Source organism: Prionailurus viverrinus, chromosome X (genome assembly GCF_022837055.1).
Source record: "Prionailurus viverrinus isolate Anna chromosome X, UM_Priviv_1.0, whole genome shotgun sequence".
NCBI classification, from domain to species: Eukaryota; Metazoa; Chordata; class Mammalia; order Carnivora; family Felidae; genus Prionailurus; species Prionailurus viverrinus.
The window spans coordinates 79,984,144-80,009,342 of NC_062579.1; the positions used below are offsets into that span (position 1 = coordinate 79,984,144).

General features: G+C 36.6%; 1 protein-coding gene across 1 annotated transcript in view; it reads left to right on the top strand.

Moving 5' to 3' along the window:
- Positions 1-7,968: 7,968 nt before the first annotated feature.
- RNF128 (ring finger protein 128) overlaps positions 7,969-25,199 on the top strand; it is a 121,000-nt gene continuing 103,769 nt past the window's right edge. Inside the window, exon 1 of the mRNA XM_047844890.1 lies at positions 7,969-8,586. Within this exon, the coding sequence (XP_047700846.1) occupies positions 8,181-8,586 (406 nt within the window). The 5' untranslated portion in view covers positions 7,969-8,180. The remainder of the gene's footprint in view (positions 8,587-25,199) is intronic.

Sequence of the window (25,199 nt, forward strand, 5' to 3'; positions counted from 1 at the left end):
TTTATTTTATATTCTAGCAGTGTTTCTATCTATATTTGAAGTTAAACATCTGTGTCCACATTTCTGGTTGTTGTAAAATTGGATACCTATGGTAGCAGTTTCCAAAGAAAAATACCAAACTACCATCAGAAGAACTTAACCTTTAAATGACAGTATGTGTTCATTAGTTCCAGAGACACACAAATATATTACTGTAATGTCACCTTCATGTCAATAAATCAATTAGTAAATTCTGAAATATTAATCTACTGGAGGACCACAGTCTCTAACTTTAGATGGACCATGAGATATACACATTGAAATCCTTTGGTAAGCTACTAAAGAAACAATCTGAGGGGTGCCTGAGTGGCTCAGTAGGTTAAACGTCTGACTTTGGCTCAGGTCATATCTCACAGTTCACAAGTTCAAGCCCCGTGTCGGGTTCTGTGCTGACAGCTGAGCCTGGAGCCTGCTTCAGATTCTGTGTCTCCCTCTCTCTCTGCTCCTCCCCTGCTCGCTCTCTCTCTCTCTCTCTCTCTCAAAAATAAACATTAAAAAAAAAGAATTTGAGCACGTTCTCTCTGCCATTTTTTTTCTTCAGGGAATTAGCCTGCATTCATTTTATTCTTATTAAGAAAGGGTTTTTTAAGAAATTAGTCTCATCCTTATCACCAAATAAGGGTGACACTAATAACATTTGATATTTTTAGCTATATACCCTCTGCCAATATGGACTGCTGATTGTAACGAATTCTGTTATTCTAAAGTCATTTTGTGGAGCGCCTGAGTAGCTCAGTTGGTTAAGTGTCCAGCTCTTGATTTAGGATCAGGTCATGATCTCACAGTGGTGGGATCAAGCCTGGTGTTGGGCCTGCTTGGGATTCTGTCTCTCCCTCTCTCTTAAAATAAATAAAATCATTTGTATGGTTCATACTGGTTACTGTTTCACTGGTTTCCTTTACATTTCCTTTATTTTTCTTTTTTAAGCTTTGCTACCTAAGAATTAGCAGGTAAATTGATGGGAGGTGAAATATGTATTATTTGGTCCAGATTATTTTAGTAATCAACTACTTTTAGTAAAGAAATTTTAGGAAAAAAAGATTAAAAAATGATCAGCAAAACAAGATTTGGATATTATCTGATGATTTCAGTTCTTTGAGATTATTTTCTAGTCAAGTCATATTATATTTGTGTCTATTGTCCAAAATAACAACATGGCATATAAACTTACTTCTTGGTCCAGGTCTTACCACTTATTATTTTATCTTCATTCTTACATTGTTATGTTGATACCACTTGTAGCCCTAAGTTTTTGTTTTCCTTTATGATAAGAAACAAAAAGTGGATTTTGAAAAAACATATTTAAAGCTAGCCATGGGTCTGTCCCTAAGTGCCTGTGAAATTTTAAGGAAAGCCACTTAAACTGCTTGGCCTTCATTTCCTTATTTGTAAAATTTGCACAATAATGGTCCCATCCAATTCTATGATTCTTTGGGTCTATTAACATAGTTATTAGAACACTGAAAATGTGTTTGTGTTATTTCTATGTCTTTCATGAAGATGTGATTTTCTATGAAGAACATTTTAATATGATTAGACCATTTGTCAATTATAGCAGCTCATTGTAACAAAAAACAATTGAAGTATTTTAATCCCAGGTGTTTTTTTACTGCTAGTGTTCTTCCTAACTTGTCACCTTTCAGTGATTTTTTTTCAAAAAAAAAATCTAAAGTATTTTAGCTGCTTTATTTTTTTTATTTTTTAATGTTTATTCATTTTTGAGAGAGAGAGAGAAAAAGAGCGAGCATGAAAGGGGGAAGGGCAGAGAGAGAGGAAGACACAGAATCCGAAGCAGGCTCCAGGCTCTGAGCTGTCAGCACAGAACCCGATGCAGGGCTCAAACTCATGAACCGTGGGATCATGACCTGAGCCAAAGTCGGATGCTTAACCGGCTGAGCCACCCAGGTGCCCCAAGTTAGCTTTTTTTTAAATGATAGGCACATCTTCATTGAAAAGCAACACTTTCTCAAGAATTTGAATATCCCTTATGTGATTCTGAGATTATTGTATCTGACTCCTAGTAGCTTAGGATCTAGAAGTTGCCCCTAACAGGGTTTTAATATCTATTTTGTATGTGGAGGAACTAAAACAGAAAAAGACTAAATGATTTAATGTAAAATTGCCAAAGCAATTAAATTGTAGGGTTAGGCTTATAAATTCAAGGTTTATTTCTTTAAACTCTCATTTGTGCATAAAATAAAATGTCTGAATAATAGTAAAATTTCATGTAGTATACCAAATCACTGTGAGATAAACTTCTCCAAATCCTGGGGCTCATAAAATAATAAGCCAAACTATTGCAACATACCTCCAAGTATGTGAATGCCCACTCTGTGGCAAGCACTGGGGTTAGCACCAGGAACACAGCACAATACAAGCAAAAACACATGGCCCCTATTGTCATACAGCTTACAATGTTGTGGAGGAGAAAGACATTCAAATAATTGCACAAAAAGTGAGATAAGTGCTACAAAGGAAAGATATGTGGTTTATATTAGATCTTTTAAGCAAAGGAAACCACGTTGGGCAGTGGGGTGTGCACCGTGAAAGTTTTTCCTGAAGGAGTGGATCTGTGTTTGAGCACTTGAGTCAGAACTCATATGGCTGAAGTGCAGAAAGTGGCTTACAAGATGAGACCAGCAAATAGACAAAGGCTCCTGCAAGCTATGCAGAACCTTATAGGCCATAATAAGGATTTTAGTTTTTTAGTTTCTATCTTCAGAGCACTGGGAAGCCGTTAAATGGTTTATGGCCAATATACATCATGATTCAATTTATGTTTTGGAACGGTCACTGTCTCCTGGAAGGAGAATAGATATAAAGAGGTTGCCAGAGACTCCTAGTTGGACCCTAATAACTACTCTTCTGTAGTAATATATCTGTCCATCTTTAGCTGGGTTCATGGCTACCTACAATAAAGAATACTTCCCCATGCTTTCTTTGTCACTAGATGTGGCCTTGTGACTAAGTTCTCACTAAGTTCAGGAGTGAGCATCAGTGATCTGTACAATTACTAAACCATTTCCTCAAAGATTGTAAAGGGATGCTCTCTTTTCCCTTTCCATCCCCACCCCCCCCCCGCCCCACCCTTCCTGCTGGATGAAATGTGAGCATGGCAGTGAGACATCTTGGATCCAACATTCTAGGGATGTCAACCCAACCAGCTAGTAGGAGACTAGGCCCGTGGCAAGGCCATACCAGCTTTGTACTTCTTACCTGTTTGGGCTGTTACATGAGAGAAAAATAAGCTGTCTCATTTATGTCACCACTATTTTGGGTCTCTGACCAACAGCCCAGTGTGTATACTACTAATGCAGGAGGCAGAAGTGAAAGCAAGGGGACCAGCTGCATGACAAATGATATCAACAGAGGTGGATATAGTCCTTATAAGTTTCAGAGATAACCTTAAAATATAGATTCAGGCATCTTGCCTGATTCTATTGGTCCAGTTCTTAACAAATTCTTACTGAAAGAAAAAAAAAATTTTAACACAAAAAATTCTCCTCACCCTTCCCCAAAATCACAAAGGCAATTTCTTAGTAACCAAGTAAAATGTAGATGACTTTCATGTATCTTTGCTGTCATATAGTCCTAGGCATATTTGACTTTGGACATCAAGTGTTTTGTAATATCAGATCTCAGTTATTTCTTTTATTCAGTATGGGCTAATATTAAAATTAATTTTTATTCATTTGAAACATACACCAAGTTAGAATCACCGAGTACAGATTTTGAAGTGTGCAACAGGTAATCAAGGGTTACCTGTATTCTATTAGAGACACAGTTCTGTGATTCCTCATCTTTAAAACGTTGGGTTTGCCATAACGGTTGTTCAATCATATGGAGAAATTTGAAATGTTCTTTGCCTAAGAGGTGAATAATTCCCCTCTCTATGCCTTTATTAATATTGATAATGTACCTTTGCTAAGATACATAATATGTATTAAGGTAGTTAAGATGCAAATAATTGAAAAAGTCCAATAATATTAAATGTTTGAACAATAATGTAGAGCAGTGGTTCTCAAACTCGGCTTCCTAATGGTATTACCTGGCAATTTTTAAAAATTACTATGCCTACGTGTCACCCCCAAGTTTCTGATTGGGGTGTAGCCTGATCATCAAGGCAGTTAATAGCTCCCCAGGTGATTCTAATGTGCAGACAATTTTGATAAACACTGATATATATTACTGTTTAAAATTTTTTAATGTGTATTTATTTTTGAGAGCGTGAGCAGGGGAGGGGCAGAGAGAAAGGGAGAGAGAGAATCCAAAGCAGGCTCCACGCTGTTGGTGCAGAGCCCGATGCAGGGCTCGAACTCACAAACCACAAGATCATGAGCCAAAGTTGGATGCGCAACCGAGCCACCCAAGCGCCCCTATACAGTACTGTGTAAAGCACTTGTCAGTTTTATTAGAGCTCAAGCTTTACCCAATACCTTGACCTCCAGTTTAGGTACTACAAGATTCAGCTACTCCCAATGCAGTGTCATCGTGAATTGTGTTGAGAGGAAAGAAAACTTAAAAATTGATAGTTTTTAAACAACTTTTATTTTCATAGAGTTCTGGCATGTCAGATCTAGGAAAGGCCTTAAGGATAAATAAATTCAAATCCAACCTGCTTTATTGTGTAAACGAACAAAAAGCCCCAGAGAGGTTTTTCTTTTCCTGTGGATATAATACTTAGATGTTGCAGAGCCAACACTTGTGCAAACTTTTGATTTGTAATATACTTCAAAAATGTTCGGAATATCACCTAAAATACAGATAAACATAGAAATATAGATTGTACAATGAGTAAATGTACAATATGTAGATAAGACAAGTATAGATTGGAAGTTGAAGCACAATGAGGTTGAAATAAAATGGGGCACCTGGGTGGCTCAGTCGGTTAAGCATCTGATTCTTGATCTCAGCTCAGGTGTTGATCTCAGGGTCATGAGTTCAAGCCCCACATTCAAGCCTACTTTAAAAAGAAAAAAAAAAGATGTCAGAGAGTCTGTCAAAACCACAACTAGGTTCTATATGATTTTCATCATGTCCAGGTTGTATGATCTAAAGTTTTTCAATTGTAAAGTGCTTAAGAATTACCTAGAGAGCTTATTTAAAATGTGGATTCCTAGATATTTCCCTCAGATTCTGATTCAGTATGACTTGGAGTAGGACCCAGGAACCTTCGTTTTTAATAAAATTCCAAGTGGGTATAATGTAGGTGTTCCATAAACTAAACTTTAAAATTACTGAATAAGCACTAGACCACTCACGCCCCAGCAAATTACCTTAAGAGTTAACAGAGGGGAGCCGGGGTGGTTCAGTCAGTTAAGTGTCCGACTTTGGCTCAGGTCATGATCTCATGGTTCCTAAATTCGAGCCCTCCATCAGGCTTGCAGCTGTCAGCACAGAGCCTGCTTCAGATCCTCTGTCTCCCTCTCTCTCTGCCCCTCCCCTCCTCTCAAAAATAAACTTAAATAAAAAAGAGTTAACAGAAAAATTACATCAATCTAAGATTGTCAGTTGCAACTCTCTTAAAGGCATAAAAGGAAACAAATGCACTTATATACAAGGAATATAATGCTGGTTACCATATAAAGTCATGCACTTTATATATACTTTTACCATATAAAGTCATGCACTTCAACCTTCAGAGAATTTTTATTTTTTTATTTTTTTTAAGTTTACATATTGATTTTGATGCAGAGAGAAAGGGAGAGAGAATCCCAAGCAGTCTTGTGCTGCCAGCACAGAGCCCAACGCAGGGTTCAGTCTCACAAACCATGAGATCATGACCTGAGCTGAAATAAAGTGTCAGATGCTTAACCAGTTGAGCCACCCAGGCACTCCAGAGAGTGATTTTAAATAGTTTAGTAAAATTCTCTTTAATACACCAGCACTGCCACATGGTGTTATGGGGAAGTTGTCATTTTTAAGGCCTTTAATGACTTGACTTCAGCAAAAACTATAATGTGAAGACCTGTAACTAGTATGTTAAGACCAACAAAATTTCTAATGGATTTAGCTCACTTCTCACTAATCTGTTTTTAAACTATTTCATGGGAAGTTTTTCCTTTGGAAACAATTCAATAACTGGTAGGAAAAGTGAAATCAAACTTCTGGGACTTGACTAATTATTTGCATGTTGAATGCTGATGTTGCATTTACCATAAATGTCTACCAGCAATCAGAAAGCTAATGGTTTTTGGTAATGATAACACTTCTGTTTTCAATTTGATAGTTTTCTTTGTCCAGTGAGTACAGGCTTTATTATGAATTTGACCATCAAAATCATAGTGCTAATCGCAAAATAATGAACTATTTGAGTTTATTCTTAAGTAGATCACAAGCTAATACACCTAGACCTTTAAACTTTTCAGTTCAATTCCATGAATAATTATTAACTGATTACTATGTGTAAGGTGCTTATAATACTAGATATGGGGGAGGAGGATACGCAGATGAGTAATAAACAGCTGTAATATGATAGAAAGGTTTATATTTGTATTGTGCATCTGTTGGGATTTTATTCATCAGGTTCTACTACAGATTTCCTGAACTCCTCCCCTCCTCTGAATAGTGTTCACTTTTGGTTACCACCCACAGGGACAACTCCAACACTATTATGTCAGATGCCTAAAGACAGATAAGAAGTAGGGGAAGAAATAGCTTCATTGATTATCTCATTCAATAATGTCTCCAGGGTGCCTGCGTGGCTCAGTAGGTTACAGCTGACTCTTGGTTTTGGCTCAGGTCATGATCCCACAGTTTTGTGAGTTCGAGCCCCCGCATTGGGCTCTGTGCTGACGGTGTGGAGTCTGCCTGAGATTTTGTCTCTCTCTCTCTCTCTCTCTCTCTCTCTTTTTCTTTCTCTCTCTCTCTCCCATTTCCTCCCTCCCCCATTCACACTGCCTGTCTCTCTCAAAAATAAAACAAATTAATTTTAAAAAAAACAACGTCTCCTATTTTCCTATTTTATGTTGTCCTGTTCCCTTGACTCTAGTGGTCTGATTCCAGACTACTTTCCTTGGACTTCAGACTACCATCATGCCTGCCTTCCTTTTGACCCAGTGTCCTTCTGCTTCTCTGACAGCCTGATGCCTGTTTGTCTTGTTTGCTGACTCTTGGCCCAGACTCCTGATATCTCTGTCTTGTCCATTTATCTACTTCTTCACCAGCCCTTAGCACATATTGGAATCTCCCTACCCCAGCTACTTGCCTCAACCAATTGACCCACAGCAATATTTATCAGTGCCCTCCTGATTAAAAGCAGAGCTTACAATAAAGGAAATAATGGCATAAATAAATCTGTTTATACATCTGAAAGAACTAGAATTTAAAATACTTAGTGTTAAAAATGAAACCTTGACTGATCTTTTGTTACAGTATAACACATGGGACATAAAAATTAATGGAATGTGGCAACTCAAGTATCAGGCAATCAACAAATATTTGAGTGCCTACTACAGGCAAGGCATTGTACTTGAAAGGGTCCCTAGCCACTGACATATGTTTACTTTTCAATGAACTAAGTGGCAGAAGATATTCCTTGGGGAGCCTGTTAAGAAAAATTCCACAAAGAAATAAGAGGGTAAAGGGCTTTGAAATCAATTCTACTGCTACTATAGCAGTTAAACTTACGGATCTTCACTTATTTCTGGCAGAACTGGTTGATAACATATTTCAGCAGGGCTTGGAAAACCAGTTTTGTGTTTTAGATATTCTGAGAGAGGTGACTTTCAGCCTGGTCACGTGGGGTTCCCAAGAGTCCAGTTCCTCATTCCAATCCACTCCATGTTTATTAAACTGCATTAGCTGAAACATTAAGAAAAAAAATCTCAGTGCAGGAAGTCATCCAATCCTGATAAGTTGACATGTAGAATAAAGTTTATGGTGTTATTTATTGCGAAGGTAGTCCTCGTTAAAAGTTACGTGTGTACAGTTGGAGGAGGGGCAGACAAGGGAGAATGTAGATAACTAAAGTGAAATAGAGCTGATGTATTCAGAGCTTATGTTGCTAGAGGGGAGATCAGTTACCAGCTTGCAACTGAAATTTCAAACTTCTGCTTAGCAGGGACGTGAGTGGACAAATGTTGACTGATAGCTGGAAATATCAGCAGACATCTTAAATTTTATGCTCAAATGAACAAGCAATGAACCAGGAGAATAAGTCCAGTTGTTTTTGGCTGCTTATAATTTGTACCTTTTTATTTAGAATCACAGTGTCTTTTTCAATGAATGCCTATGTGACTGTGACTTACTACAACGAAACCAGCAACTACACTTCGATAGAGACGTGTGAATGTGGTGTTTATGGATTAGCTTCGCCAGTGGCTACTGCTATGGGGGTGGTGAGCATCCCTAAGAACAATAACTACCAAGCCTGTGACTACAACACTGAGTTTACTAATACTAACAGTCCCTGGATTGCGCTGATAGAAAGAGGTAATTGTACATTTTCAGAAAAAATTCAAGCAGCAGGCAGAAGAAATGCAGATGCTGTTGTGATTTACAATGTTCCAGACACTGGCAACCAGACAATACAGATGGCAAATTTTGGTAAGTAATGACCAAGACCCAAAGAGGGTTTATGTCTTTGTTTATCTTAAAATGGTATTTCCATCTAGAACTACTCTAGGATCTGGTAATGATGTTGTAAAACAATTTTACTTAATTTTTTTTTTTGCCAAGCACTACTTGGAATTTCTTTATTACTTAATATTTGTAATTAATTTATTCCAAGGACAAAAGAAGTTCATGAAGTGAGCCCTATTTTTTTTCATGATTTTCTTAGCTGTATTAGTTTTCTCACTGTTTATTATATAACTGCCTTTTTAAGAAAATGTACCATACCTAAAGGAATCATAAATATTTTAATTTCATTTTTAATTTGCACTTTTCAGTTTGATTCATTTTCTCATACAGAAAGGATTGTATGTATTCAAGTTATGTGGTAGCTACAAAACTAATTCATTATTATGAGTAAACAATAGCATATTGTAAGTATGCAAAATGTTTACAGAAATGAGAATTCAACTATCTGCTATATGCATGTGAGATGTGAATCTGTGGGACTAATACATATAAAACTACTCTCTAAAAAAATTATACATTGGAAAAAGCACGGTAGAAATAGGATCACACTGGAATTTACATTAAAAGTAAAGATTTCCCTTAGAAGTATTTACTTATGACTTCTTGAGTAAATATAATCATCTAATTTATTAAATTTGTATTGGAATTTACTTCCAAGAATCACTGTTTTTGTTTTGTAAAACAGTGCCAGTTTCTAAATAAATAGTTTTAAACTAGTAAAGAAGTAGACTTCTGACCCAAGTTTTCTATACCATGGATGGGTAGGGGTGTTTTTAACCCCAGATGGCTGAAAAGAAAAAAACCGATAATAATTTAATTTCAAACAGGGTAAGAGCTGAAAGAACACAATATCAGAATAATTGGTTATCACCACTCAATCTGGCCTCTGAGAAAATTAATGCAAAGTAAACGTATTTTAGAATTGTAAAAGAAAATCAAATTTGCGGCATGGCAGTTTAGTAGTAATACTGGAACAACAAGTAGCTTTTTTTCTCTGGGTATCAAAAAAGCAGGTAACATGGTCTTTCAACAGTACAAAATTATGGTAAATGTAGAAAACTCCCCTCACTACTGGACATTCCCAGTATATATCCTGGACATTCCCAGAACTCAGGCATTCATGCCTTTTTTTTTTTTTAGTGTGCATTTATTTCTGGTCTCCCTTATTTTTCTACTCTCCTCCCTTCTCCTCCTAACTTCCATTTGTCCCCTCTTCCCCATTCCTACTCTTGATTTCTTTCTTTTCCTCTGGGTCCGTTGAATCTCTTTCAGTATCTTCAGTTCCATTTTCCTTTATTTAATCTTTTTTGTTTGGTTGCTTGGTTTTGGTGTGTGGGGGGATTGTTTTTAATTTTATTTAAATCCAAGTTAGTTAAAATATAGTGTAACAATGGTTCCAGGGGTAGAATTTAGTGATTCATCACTTACATACAACACTCAGTGCTCATCCCAATGAGTGCCCTCCTTAATGCCCATCGCTCATTTAGTCCATCCCCCCACCCAACACCTTTCCAGCAACCCTCAGTTTTTTCTCTGTATTTAAGAGTTTTTTATGGTTTGCCTCCCTCTCTGTTTTTATCTCATTTTTCCTTCCCTCCCCTATGTTTATCTGTTGTATTTCTTAAATTCCACATATGAGTGAAATCATATAATATCTGTCTTTCTCTGACTTATTTCGCTTACCATAGTACATTCTAGTTCCATCCATGTTGCTGCAAATGGCAAGATTTCATTCTTTTTGATCACCAAGTAATGTTCCGTTGTGTGTGTGTGCATGTATGTATGTATGTATATATATATATACATGACATCTTCTGTATCCATTCATCAGTTGATGAACATTTAGGCTCTTCCCATAATTTGGCTATTGTTGATAGTGCTGCTATAAACATTGGGCTCCATGTGCCCCTCTTCAAATCAGCATTTTTGTATCCTTTGGATAAATACCTACTAGTGCAATTGCTGGATCATAGGGTGGCTCTATTTTTAATTTTTTGAGGAACCTCCATACTCTTTTCCAGAGTGGCTGCACCAGTTTGCATTCCCACCAGTAGTCCAAAAGTGTTCCCCTTTCTCCTCATTCTTGCCAACATCTGTTGTTTCCTGAGTTGTTAATTTTTGTCATTCTGACAGGTATGATGTGGTATTTCATTGTGATTTTGATTTGTATTTCCCTGATGATGAGTGATGTTGAGCATCTTTTCATGTGTCTGTTAGCCATCTGGATGTCTTTGGAAAAGTGTCTGTTCATGTCTTCTGCCTATTTCTTCACTAGATTATTTGTTTTTTGGGTGTTGAGTTTGATAAGTTATTTACAGATTTTGGATACTAACCCTTTTTCTGATATAATTTGCAAATATCTTCTCCCATTCTGTCAGTTGACTTTTAGTTTTGTTTGTTTTAGTTTAGTTTAGTTTGTTTAGTTTTGATTGTTCCTTAGCTGTGCAGAAGCTTTTTATCTTGATGAGGTCCCAATAGTTCATTTTTGTTATTTCCCTTGCCTATGAAGACATATCTAGTAAGAAGTTGCTGCGACCCAGGTTGCAGGTTGTTGCCAGTTTTCTCCTCTAGGATTTTGATGGCTTCCTGTCTTACATTTAGGTCCTTCATCCATTTTGAATTTATTTCTGTGTGTGGTGTAAGGAAGTGGTCAAGGTTCATTCTTCTGCATGTCACTGTACAGTTTTCCCAACACCATTTGCTGAAGAAAGTGTCTTTTTTTCCATTGGATATTCTTTCCTGCTTTGGCAAAGATTAGTTGGCCATATGCTTGTGGATCCATTTCTGGGTTCTCTATTCTGATCCTTTGATCTATGTATCTGTTTTTGTGCCAGTACCATACTGTCTTGATGATTATAGCTTTTTAATACAGCCTAAAGCCCATAATTGTGATGCCTCCAGCTTTGGTTTTCTTTTTAAAGATTATTTTGGCTATTCATGGTCTTTTCTGGTTCCATATAAATTTTAGAATTGTTTTTTCTAGCTCTGTGAAGAATGCTTGTGTTATTCTGATAGGGATTGCATTGAATGTGTAGATTTCTTTGGGTAGTAGCAACATTTTAACAATATTTGTTCCTCCAGTCCATGAGCATGGAATGTTTTTCTATTTCTTTGTGTCTTCTTCAATTTCTTTTATAAGCTTTCTATAGTTTTCAGCGTAAAGATCTTTTAACTCTTTGGTTAGGTTTATGGTTTTTGGTGCAATGGTAAATGGGATTGATTCCATGATTTCTCTTTCTGCTGCTTCATTATTGGTGTATAGAAATGCAACCAAGATCTGTATGTTGATTTTATACCCTGCGACTTTGCTGAATTCATGGATCAATTTTAGCAGGTTTTTGGTGGAGTCTTTCAGGTTTTCCATGTAAAGTATCATGTTGTCTGTGAAGAGTAAAAGTTTGACTTCTTCCTTGCCAATTGTTTTATTTTGAAGCTCAGAGTACTTCATAAGCCTTCCCTGCATGTTCTTATTATTTTCACAAGTGACTTTTATTTTTGTAGAAATAAAGAGAGACAGCCTTCTCATGAAAGTTAGAAACTAAACCTGTTCTAAAGAACCTATTTCCCTTATGTTTCAACTTAGATTCTGAGTACTCTAGGTTTCCTTTTACATGGACAATCACATTCTTTTCACCCCCTGCTATCTTTAAAGCATAAATAGTACCAAACTGAATAGTAGTCCTCTTTTCAAAAATTGCTTTGCAACATGCAGTAGGCACCAACATCTAGTGGAATATAGGTGCCCAACCATTGATTTTAAAAGATTTACCAGAGGTCACTTACAGTAAATCTCACCAAAAGGCATGCCTGCAGTCATTTGAATGCATGACCCTGAGCAGAGTATTAAAAACAAAGAAGCTACATTTGATACATGATCAAAAACGTATTTTGAATCTACTGCGTTGTCCCTCTTTTAAAATAAGCACATTGAAAAAGATAGCATAATGATAATAGTTGTAATAGTTTATAATTATTGCCATTTACTCTATGTCAGGCACTGTTGCAGGGCCTTTATTTTATTTAATAAATATTGATCTTTAACATTGAATGATCTCAACCCTAAAGAATTAAAATTGTAAGTTTAGTGTTTTGAAGTTATAAGACCTGTCAACTAGTGTGTTACTGGAGTTCTTCCCTCCCAGAAATTTCCCTTTATGTATAAATTATTAGATGATGCAGTTGACAAACAGGGAAGCAAGTGTGTATACAAAAACTCTATGATCAACTTCTAGACCATTAAAGATTGAGTCATTATTTTATAACATAAGCCAAAATTTTGTTAGTATTTGCTAACATTTCATTAGTGTTCTGTTTTGTTTAAGCACACTACAACTCCTCTTCCTCCTACAAAAGCTCATGGCTTCATCTCCATCACCTCATCTTTTATCACCACTAAAAACCACCTTTTCAGAAAACCACACCCTAGCCCGCTCAAGGCTTTAGAACCCTTTCATTCTTGCCCTGTTTCACCTACCTCCATTCCTTCAGTCCCATTTTTCCATGCTAGGCCTTAGTAGCTTTTCCACAATGCTGTGCCTCTTCACTCACTGATGTCAATGACTTCCAACCAAAAACCACTGGGAACAGACCTGTAGTTGAAAAAGTTGGGTTTATTATTTGCTGCAGCAAAGGGAGAATGTGCACCATGAGAAACCATGGGCCATGTCAATAAGAAGGTTTGTGCACTGCTGCATTGGCTGGATTAATTCTCAGACAATTCTTGTTATTTAGATATATTGTTACTCCCTTTTCTCCTTCTTATCTCTTCCCTCCTCTAGTCTGGTTACTCTGGTTGTTGGTTTGTTTAAGCAGACATATTGAATCCATTCTCTTCATACATGTTCTACACCTCCTTCTTTATTTTCCTTTCTCTCTCTCTCTCTCTCTCTCTGGAATAATCAAGCCATATAATCTCTCTGTCTGGGTAACTTTATCTTGGTTTCTTTTTCCCTGCCTCCTTCTTTATTTTCCTTTCTCTTTCTATCTGGATTAAGCCATTTGGTCTCTCTGCCTGGTCAGTGTTTACTTTTTCTTTTTCACCGCCCCTGTCATTTCTCTCTTATATGTGCTCTTACATCAGCACTGCATCCAACTTGTTCTTTACTTGTAGCTGGTGGTTCTGGTTTTTTGCTTTTGGATTGTTTTTGTTTGTTTGTTTTATTTGTGTGTTTGTGTGTTTTTGTTTTCTGTTTGTTTGTCTGTTTGTTTTCCTTTCCAGGGCTACTTCAAGGAACAAATCAAAGCACACCCGGTAGAGGGTCCAAAACATCACTACAAGTAGGGAAATAAAATAACCAAAGTCACAACACCAGACAGCAATAACACTCTCCAGAAAACACCTCCTGAAGGTCCAGGCCCTGGACAGTGTATGACCCCCTTTAATATAGCAGTGCTTGCAGGTGCACAGCACATAACAAGCTTTTAAAACTCATAAGGGACAGAAAACTAGCCAAAATGACAAAATGGAAGAATTCTCCTCAAAAGAAATTCCAGGAATTAGTGACAGCTAAAGAATTGATCAAAACAGATATGAGCAACATAACTGAACAAGATTTTAGAATAATAGTCATAAGATTAATCGCTGAGCTTGAAAAAAGCATACAAGACAGCAGAGAATCTATTGCTGCAGAGATCAAGGAACTAAAAAATAGTCATGATGAATTTAAAAATCCTATAAATTAGGTGCAAAATAAAATAGAGGTGGCCACAGTATGGATTGAAGAGGCAGAGGAGAGAATAGGTGAATAAGAAGATAAAATTATGGAAAAAGATGAAGCTGAGAAAAAGAGATAAAAAAAAACCCCAGGATCATGAGGGGAGAATTAGAGAACCAAGTGATACAATCAAATGGAACAAAATCCATACCATAGGGATTCCAGAAGAAGAAGAAGAGAGAGAGAAGGGGGCTGAAGGTGTACTTGAACAAATCATAGCTGAGAACTTACCAAATCTGGGGAAGGAAACAGACATTGAAATCCAAGAGGCACAAAGAACTCCCTTCAGACATAACTTGAATCAATCTTCTGCATGACATACAATGAAACTGGCAAAATACAAGGCTAAATAGAGAATTCTGAAAGCAGCTAGGGATAAACAGGCCTTAACATACAAAGGTAGACACATAAGGGTAGTAGCAGACCTATCTACTGAAACTTTGAAGGCCAGAAAGGAATGGCAGGAAATCATTAATGTGATAAACAGGAAAAACATGCAGCCAAGAATCCTTTATCCAGCAAGTCTGTCATTCAGAATAGGAGAGATAAAGGTTTTCCCAAACAAAAACTGAAGGAATTCATCACCACTAAACCAGCCCTACAAGAAATCCTAAGGGGGATTCTGTGAGTGAAATGTTGCAAGGATCACAAAGTACCAAAGACATCACTATAAGCATGAAACCTACAGATAACAAAATGATGCTAAAACCATATCTTTCAATAATAACATTGAATGTAAATGGACTAAATGCTCCAATCAAAATACATAGGGTATCAGAATGGATAAAAAATAACACCTATCCATTTGCTGTCTACAAGAGACCCATTTTAGACCTAAAGACACCTTCAGAATGAAAGTGAGGGGACAGAGTACTATCTATCATGCCACTGAAAGTCAAAAGAAAGCTGAAGTAGCCATACTTATATCAGACAAACTAGACTTTAAATTAAAGGCTGGAACAAGGATGAAAAAGGGCATTATATCATAATTACAGGGTCTACCCATCAGGAAGAGCTAACAATTATAAACATCTATGCACCAAATTCAGAAGCACACAAATACATAAAACAATCACAAACATAAGAAATCTTATTGATAAGAATGTGATCACTGCAGGGGACTTTAATACCACTTACAACAATGGACAGATCATCTAGACAGAAAATCAGTAAAGATACAATGGCCCTGAATGATACACTGGACCAAATGGACTTGACAGATATATTTAGAACTCTAAATCCTAAAGCAACAGAATATACTTTCTTCTTGAGTGCACATGGAACATTCTCCAAGATAGGTAACATACTGGGTCAAAAAACAGCCCTCAATAAATATAAAATAAATGAGATCATAGCATACACAGTTTCAGATCACAATGTTATGAAACTTGAAATCAGCCACAAGAAAAAGTCTGGAAAATATCCAAAAACATGGAGGCTAAGGAACACCCTACTAAAGAATGAATGGGTCAACCAGGCAATTAGAGAATAAATTTAAAAATATATGTAAACAAGTGAAAATGAAAATACAACAAACCCATTGGGGTGCAGCAAAGGCAGTCCTAAGAGGAAAATACATTGCAATACAGGCCTATCTCAAGAAACAATAACAATCCCAATTACAAAATCTAACAGCACACCTAAAGGAACTAGAATCAGAACAGCAAAGACACCCCAAACCCAGCAGAAGAAGAGAAATAATAAGGATCAGAGCAGAAATAAAAAATATAGTATCCAAGAAAACAGTAAAAGAGATCAATGAAACTACGTGTTGGTTTTTTTTAAAAAAATAAACAAAATTAATAAACCTATAGCCAGTCTTCTCAAAAAGAAAAGAGAGAGGACCCAAATAGATAAAATCATGAATAAAAATGGATTAATTACAACCAACCCCGCAAAAATACAAGCAATTATCAGGGAATACTATGAAAAATTATATGCCAACAAATTGGACAACCTGGAAGAAATGGGAAAATTCCTAAACAACGCAAACTACCAAAACTCAAACAAGAAAAAATAGAAAATTTGAACAGACCCATAACTGTGAAAAAATTGAATCAATCATCAAAAATCTCCTAACAAATAAGAGTCCTGGTCCAGATGGCTTCCCAGGGGAATTCTGCCAGACATTTAAAGCAGAGTTAATACCTATCCTTCTCAAGCTGTTCCAAAAAAATAGAAACGGAAGGAAAACTTTAGACTCATTCTATGAAGCCAACATTCGTTTGATTACCAAACCAGACAGAGACCTAACAAAAAAGGAGAACTAAAGGCCAATATCCTTGATGAATATGGTTGCAAAAATTCTCCATAAGATACTAGCAAATCGAATTCAACAGTAAATAAAAAGAATTATTCACCATGATCAAGTGGGATTCATTTCTGGGCTCCAGGGCTGGTTCAATATTCTCAAATCAATCAGTGTGATACATCACATTAATAAAAGAAAGGATAAGAACCATATGGTCTTGTCAATCGTTGCAGAAAAGCATTTGACAAAATTCAGCATCCTTCCTTAATAAAAACCTTCGAGAAAGTCAGGATAGAAGGAACATATTTAAACATCATAAAAGCCATTTATGAAAAGCCCACAGGTAATATCATACTCAATGGGGAAAAACTGAGAGCTTTCACCCTGAGATCAGGAACACGACAGGGATGTACACTCTCACCGCTGTTGTTTAACATAGTGTTAGAAGTTCTAGCATCAGCAATCAGACAACAAAAGGAAATCCAAGGCATCAAAATTGGCAAAGAATTCAAACTTTCGCTTTTCACAGATGGCGTGATACTCTACATGGAAAACCTAAAGACTCCACCAAAAGTCTGCTGGAACTGATACATGAAATCAGCAAAGTCTCAAGGTACAAAATCGATGTACAGAAATTGGTTGCATTTTTATACACCAATAATGAAGCAACAGAAAGAGAAATCAAGGAATATATCCCATTTACAATTATACCAAGAACCATAAAATACCTAGGAATAAACCTAACCAAGGATGTAAAAGATCTATATGCCAAAAAATATAGAAAGCTTATGAAATAAACTGAAGAAGACACAAAGAAGTGGAAAAACATTCCATGCTCATGAATTGGAAGAATAAATATTGTTAAAATGTCAATACTACCCAAAGCTATCTACACATTCAATGCAATCCCAATCAAAATTGCACTGGCATTCTTCTCAAAGGTAGAACAAACAATTCTAAAATTTGTATGGAGCCACAAAAGACCCCGAATAGCCAAAGTAATATTGAAGAAGAAAACCAAAGCAGGAGACATCACAGTGCCAGACTTTAGCCTCTACTACAAAGCTGTAATCATTAAGACAGTATGGTATTGGTACAAAAACAGACATATAGACCAATGGAATAGAATAGAGACCCCAGAATTGGACCCACAAATGTATGACCAACTAATCTTTGACAAAGCAGGGAGTATCCAATGGAAAAAAGACAGTCTCTTTAACAAATGGTGCTGGAAGAACTGGACAGCAACATGCAGAAGAATGAAACTAGACCACTTTCTCACACCATTCACAAAAATAAACTCAAAATGGATAAAGGACCTGAATGTGAGGCAGGAAACCATCAAAACCCTAGAGGAGAAAGCAGGAAAAGACCTCTCTGACCTCAGCCGTAGCAATTTCTTACTTGACACACCCACAAAGGCAAGGGAATTAAAAGCAAAAATGAACTACTGGGACCTTATGAAGATAAGTTTCTGCACACCAAAGGAAACAACCAACAAAACTAAAAGGCAACCAATGGAATGGGAAAAGATATTTGCAAATGACATATCGGACAAAGGGCTAGTATCCAAAATCTATAAAGAGCTCACCAAACTCCACACCTGAAAAACAAATAATCCAGTGAAGAAATGGGCAGAAGACATAAATAGACACTTTTCCAAAGAAGACACCCAGATGGCCAAGAGACACATGAAAAGATGTTCAACGTCACTCCTTATCAGGGAAATACAAATCAAAGCCACACTGAGATACCACCTCATGCCAGTCAGAGTGGCCAAAATGAACCAATCAGGAGAATATAGATGCTGGCGAGGATGTGGAGAAACGGGAACCCTCTTGCACTGTTGGTGGGAATGCAAACTGGTGTAGCCTCTCTGGAAAACAGGGTGGAGGTTCCTCAAAAAATTAAAAATAGAACTACCCTATGACCCAGCAATAGCACTCCTAGGAATTACCCAAAGGATACAAGAGTGCTGACGCATAGGGGCACATACACCCCAATGTTTATAGCAGCACTCTCAACAATAGCCAAATTATGGAAAGAGTCTAAATATCCATCAACTGATGAATGGATAAAGAAGATGTGGTTTATATATACAATGGAAATACTGCTTGGCAACGAGAAGGAATGAAATCTTGCCATTTGCAGCAACGTGGATGGAACTGGAGGGTATTATGCTAAGTGAAATAGGTCAGTCAGAGAAAGACAGATACCATATGTTTTCACTCATATGTGGATCTTGAGGAACTTAACAGAAGACCATGGGGGAGGAGAAGGGGGAAAAAGTTACAACCAGGCAGGGAGGGAGGCAAACCATAAGAGACTCTGAAATACAGAGAACAGAGTTGTTGGGGGTTGGGGAGAGGGGAAAGTGGGTGATGGGCATTGATGAGGGCACTTTGGGATGAGCACTGGGTGTTGTATGGAAGCCAATTTGACAATAAATTATATTTTTAAAATGCAACAGATTTATCTTTGTTGATCCTGCTACTTTACTGAATTTGTATATCAGTTCTAGCAATTTCTTGATGGAGACTTTCAGGTATTCTGTATATAGTATCATGTCATCTGAAAATACTATAAATGTTTTATTTCTTCCTTAACAATTTGGATGCCTTTTATTTATTTTTGTTGTCTGATGCTGTGGCTAGGACTTCCAGTAATATGTTGAATAAAAGTGCTGAGAGTAGACATCTTTGTCTTGTTTCTGACCTTAGGGGAAAAGCTCTCAGGTTTTTTTCCCCATTAAGGATGATGTTAGCTGTGGATTTTTCATAAGTGGCCTTTATTATGTTGAGGAATATCCCCCCTAAACCTACTTTGTGGAGGGTTTTTATCATGAATAGAGGTTGTACTTTGTCAAATGCTTTTTCTGTGTCTATTGAAATTATCATATGGTTCTTATCCTTTCTCTTATTGATGTGGTATCACATCAATTGATTTGCAAACATTGAACCACTCTTGTATCCCCGGACAAACCCCACTTGATCGTGGTGAATAATTTTTTTAGTGTATTGTTGAATTCAGCTTACTGGTATTTTGTTGAGAATTTTTGCATCTGTATTATCAGGGATATTGGCCTGTAGTTCTCTTTTCTAGTGGTGTCTTTATCTGGTTTTGGTATCAGGGTAATGCCAGCCTTATAGAATGAATTTGGAAGTTTTCCTTCTTTTTCTTTTTCTTTTTTTTTTTTGGAATAGTATTAGAAGAATAGGTATTAATTTTTCTTTAAATGTTTGGTAGAATTTACCTGTGAAACCATCTCGTCCTGTACTTTTGTTTTCTGGGAGTTTTTTTTATTACTGATTCAATTTCTTTGCCGATGATCATTCTATTCAAATTTTCTATTTCTTTCTATTTCGGTTTTGGTAGTTTATATATTCCTAGGAATTGTCCAATTTGTTGGCACATAGTTTTTCATAATATTCTCTTTTGATTTTTTTTATTTCTGTCGTGTTTGTTACTTCTCCTCTCTCATTTGTAATTTTATTTATGTGAGCCCTTTCTCTCCTTTTTTTCATAAGTCTGGCTAGAGGTTATCAATTTTATTGATTTTTTTCAAAGAACCAGCCCCTGGTTTCATTGATCTGTTCTTTTTTTTTTTTTTTTTTTTTTTACTTTCTGTATCATTTATTCCTGCTCTTATCTTTATTATTTCCTTCCTTCTGCTGGTTTTAGGTTTTGTTTATTCTTTTTCTGGCTCCTTTAGGTATAAGGTTAGGTTGTTTATTTGACATTTTTCTAGCTTCTTGAGGTAGGCCTGTATAGCTATAAACTTTCCTCCTGGAATGACTTTTGCTGCATCCCAGAGGTTTTGGACCGTTGTGTTTTCATTTTCATTTGTTCGATGTGCTTTTTTATTTCTTTGATTTCCTGATTGACCCATTCATTATTTAGTAGCTTGTTACTTAACCCCCATGTGTTTGTGGTCTTTCCAGATTTTTTCTTGTGGTTGACTTTTAGTCTCATAGCGTTGTGATCAGAAAAGATGCATGGTAGGACTTCAGTCTTCTTGAATTTGTTGAGGCTTGCTTTGTGGAGTAATATGTGATCTAAATGTCTCTTATTCTGGGAGCTCTCCCTCAACCATATTATTTTCCATCAAACCCCACTGCTCATTTCTTCTTAAATGTCTTATAATGTGTAATTGTTTTGTTATTTGTTTATTATCTGCCTCTCCCACTTGACTGTAAGTTCCAGGAAGGCAGAAACCATGTCTGTCATGCTTGTCATTGTATCAATTGTACTAAGAATAGCTCATGGTCTTCACTAGTTGTTGAATGAATCAAAGTTTAAGCAATTAGAAAGCAATTCCCTTTTACATAAGAAAAGATGGGCAAATTTAGCATCCTCTACTGACTGAGCCAGCCAGGCACCCCTGAAATAATTTTAGATTCCCAGAAGAGTTCTATATACCCTTTCCCTTAATGTTAGCATCTTACATAACCTTGGTACACCTATCAGAACTAAAACAAAAATTAACATTTGTACAAAACTGTTAATTAAATTACAGACTTTACTTGGATTACATCAGTTTTTCCAATAATGTCCTTTTTCTGTTGCAGGATCCAATCCAGGATACCAAGTTGCATTTAGAATTATTGCTTACTTTTTTCCTAACTAACTTTTTATTTTGAAACCATTACAGATTCACAGGAAGTTGCAAAGCTAGAGGTACCCTTCACCCAGTTTTCCTTAATGGTTACTTCTTACATAGTTATAATACAGTATCAAATCCCAGAAGCTGACACTGGCACAATGTGGGTGTATAGTTCTTTGTCACAAGTAGATTTGTGTAACCGCCACTTCAGACTAAATAGAGCTACCCCATCACCACGAGGATCTCTCTCCGGGCACCCTGTTAGAACCACACCCACCCCCTTGGCCTCCATCCCTAATCCCTGGCAACCACTAATCTAAGATTTTGTCATTTCAAGAATGGTGTGTGAGATCATACAGTATGTAACCATTTGGGATTGGTTTTTTTCACTCAGCATAATACTCCAGAGATACATCCAGGTTGTTGCGTGTGTCAGTAGTTCATTCCTTTTGATTACTGCATTGTATTCCTTGATATACTCCTTGTCCCGTTGAAGGACATCTGGGTGGTTTCCAGTTTTTTGGCTATTCTGAATAAAGCTGCTATGAACATTCAAAAAAAAAAAGAAAGAAAGAAAAGATGGGCAAATTTAAATGACATTTATTAGATGAATTCAGCAAGCTGTTGCATTTTAAAACTGTTTTCATTTTTACCTATACAAGTAATACTTTCTCCTTTAAAAAACAAAACACTAGTGTGGCACCTGGGTAGCTCAGTCAGTTAAGCATACGACTCCTGATTTTCGCTCATGTTATGATCTCAAGGTTAGTGAGTTCAAGCTCCGTGTGTGGCTCCGTGCTGGCAGTGCGGAGCCTGTTCGGGATTCTGTGTCTCTCTCTCCCCTCCCCTGTTTGTGTTCACTCTCTCTCTTAAAATAAATAAATGAACTTCAAAAAAATAGAAAAAAAAACAATTGAGGGTTGCCTGGATGGCTCAGTTGGCTGAGTGTCTGACTCTTGATTTCGGCTCAGGCTGTGATACCAGGGTCGTGGACTAAGCCCTGCATCGGGCTCCACACAAGAGTGAACGCTGCTTGGGATTCTCTCTCTCTCCCTCTGACCCTCTCCCCTGCTCGATCTGTAAATACATACATACATACATACACCACTAGAGATTAAAGTCCCCATTGACTTCCACCCCCAATCTCAGTCCTCTCCTAAGAAATAGCCATTGTTATTCATCCAGTAGGTAACCTTGCAAGCTTTTTCTATTGATTTTCACATATAAAGTATAGAATATATAGGCAACTTGTGTTTTTTTTTATTTTTTTTAATGTTTATTTATTTTTGAGAGAGAGAGACAGAGAGTGAATGGGGGAAGAGCACAGAGAGAGGGAGACACAGAATCCAAAGCAGGCTCCAGTCTCTGAGCTCTCAGCACAGAGCCCAACGCGGGGCTCAAACCCATGAACCATGAGATCATGACCTTCAGTCAGATGTTCAACTGACTGAGCCACCCAGGCACTCCAACTTGTGTTTTATTTTTAACATTAATGAAGTTATTCTGCAGCTTGATTCTGTTACTCAGCCATAGGGATTGGGCTATTTCCATGTCAATATGTTTACATTTAGATCTAATTAATTCTTTTAACTACTGCATAATATTTCGTAGTGTATACACACACATAATCTATTTAACCACTCCCCTATTAATGAACATTTGGGTTGTTTTCAACTCTGCTCTTCTACTTTGATGAACATAATTATTGCTGATACCCAAGGAAGCTATTGATATTGATCTTGCATCTGATCACCTTGTTGAACTTCTATTAATTTTAATAGTTTGACCATTGATTCGCCTGAATTTTCAAGATAAATGATAATTTTCTCCACAAAGTTTTGCCTCATCTTTTATATTAATTATATCTCTTAATTCTTTCCAGTGGTCTTATTCCATTATCTAGGGCTCTAGTAGGGATAATAGTACACATCCTTGACTTGATCCTGACTTTAGTAAAAAATGTTCCCACTCTTCCACTATTAAGTGTGTTGTTTGAAAGAAGTTTCTGGGAGATACTCTTTATCAAGTTTCAGGACTTCAATAAGGCCTTTGAATCTTGTTATTCTTATTGGTAAGCTAGAATATAAATGTATATGTATATTTATACATATATGTGTAGATCAATGTAGATATAGATCAGATATATTTGCTCTGCTCGCACTCTGTATCTCTCTCTTTCAAAATAAATAAACATAAAGCACTGGGTGTTGTATGGAAACCAATTTGGCAATAAATTATATTAATAAAAAATAAAAGGCAAGACTGAAGTGAAAAATAAATAAATATAACAAAAATAAAATAATTAAGTAATTAAAAAATAAAAATTGGTATGATCGTGACATGTACCAACAAATACATAACATGTTATGTCTGGAAAATACCTCAGCTGTGCTTGGAATTCATGAAACTGCAAACATCACAAGCCTGAATATAACCTAGCTTACACTAACAGTATTTTAGTACCTCTGTCTCATATATTCCCAAGGATCTCTATCTCTCTCTTTCTGTCTTCCTTCCCCTGACTCCATCAAAGTACATACATATATAACCACATAAGAGTTTACCTTTTTATAAGGTAATTAAAGATACAGAACCTCTGGATGCTGGTTTCCAGAAAAAAACAAAATGAGTACATTCACTATGAGCTCTTTTTTTAATGCTTATTTCTTTATTTTGAGAGAGAGAAAGCACAAGTGAGGGAGGGGTAGAGAGAGAGAGAGGAAGAGAGAGAATCCCAAGAAGACTCCATGATGTCAGTTCAGAGCTCATCTCAGGGCTCGAAATCACAAACAATGACATCATGACCTGAGCCAAAATCAAGAGTTGGATGCTTAACTGACTGAGCCACCCAGGTACCCCAGAGCTCTTTAATGTACATTTTATCTCCCTTTTCTCCATTTTAAAATCAATAAATATTTTGTAAGAGTCTAAACACGTGTTTTTTTGTTCATTAACATAGTCTTTGCTTAACTCTTGGCCTCTTCCTCCAAAACTTTTAATGTTTATTGATTATATTATGATTTGTTGTGGACACATATTTCCCCCTAAATTACTGATAACTATTAGGAAAGAATGTACACATGCACGTGTGTGTCTGTGTGTGAATACAGAGAAATGCCTGAGTGGAATTGTACAAATAGGCTCGTTCCTCTTAAGTACCCTTTCCCTCTCTTTTCAGCAATCCTTGGTTTCTAAGTCCTCTTACCCCAGCTACCCCTCTTCCTTTACTCAAGCCTACCTTCCCTAGGCAGCAAGGACTTCATGTAAGTAAATTGTATCCATTTCCATCTAAACTCGCAAGTCCTATGTCCTACTCATTTAGGGAATTGTTAGATATGCAGGAACTACTTTGATAGAGTATCCAGGTGGGAACTTTACTTGTTGCACCTGGAAATGACTTGAGTAAAGAAACCTGATTTCCAGCTGGTGATAATAACAAGACTTTTGACAGAACCATCCAACAGTAAATTTGATAAAATGGTATGTTAGACTCTCCCTCATTACGTCATGTAAGCAACAACCTATTCCATCTACACTCAGAACCTTCCATGATCACACCAAAGTTTAATATTATAACAATGTTAGTTATGATTTTTTGGATTTTTTATGTATAGCATATTTTTATCCAAATTTTTAATAATATATATAGTCTCAGTGTGACCTTCTAATGACTTCACCATGCAATGATAGTGACACCATGTGGTCAAATAAACAAGTCTCTGGCAAAAATCAATAAATACATTGGCCTCTTCTCAGTGGAAAGCACAAATAGAAATGAAAATTTGCTTAATAATTCATTTGCTTTCAATTTCTCTTTTAAATGACTGTCTCTCAGTATCATTATTCCTAATAATTGGAGCTCTGTTTTCTTTCACTATTGTACCTAATTCCTATTAAAATGTTTTCCCTTGCCCTTTATGAAGGCAATTGTTAATAGTATTTTATTAGCCCTGTGCCAAGCATTCTTCTAAGTGTAATCATCTCAACAACTCCATGAGACACATAGTGT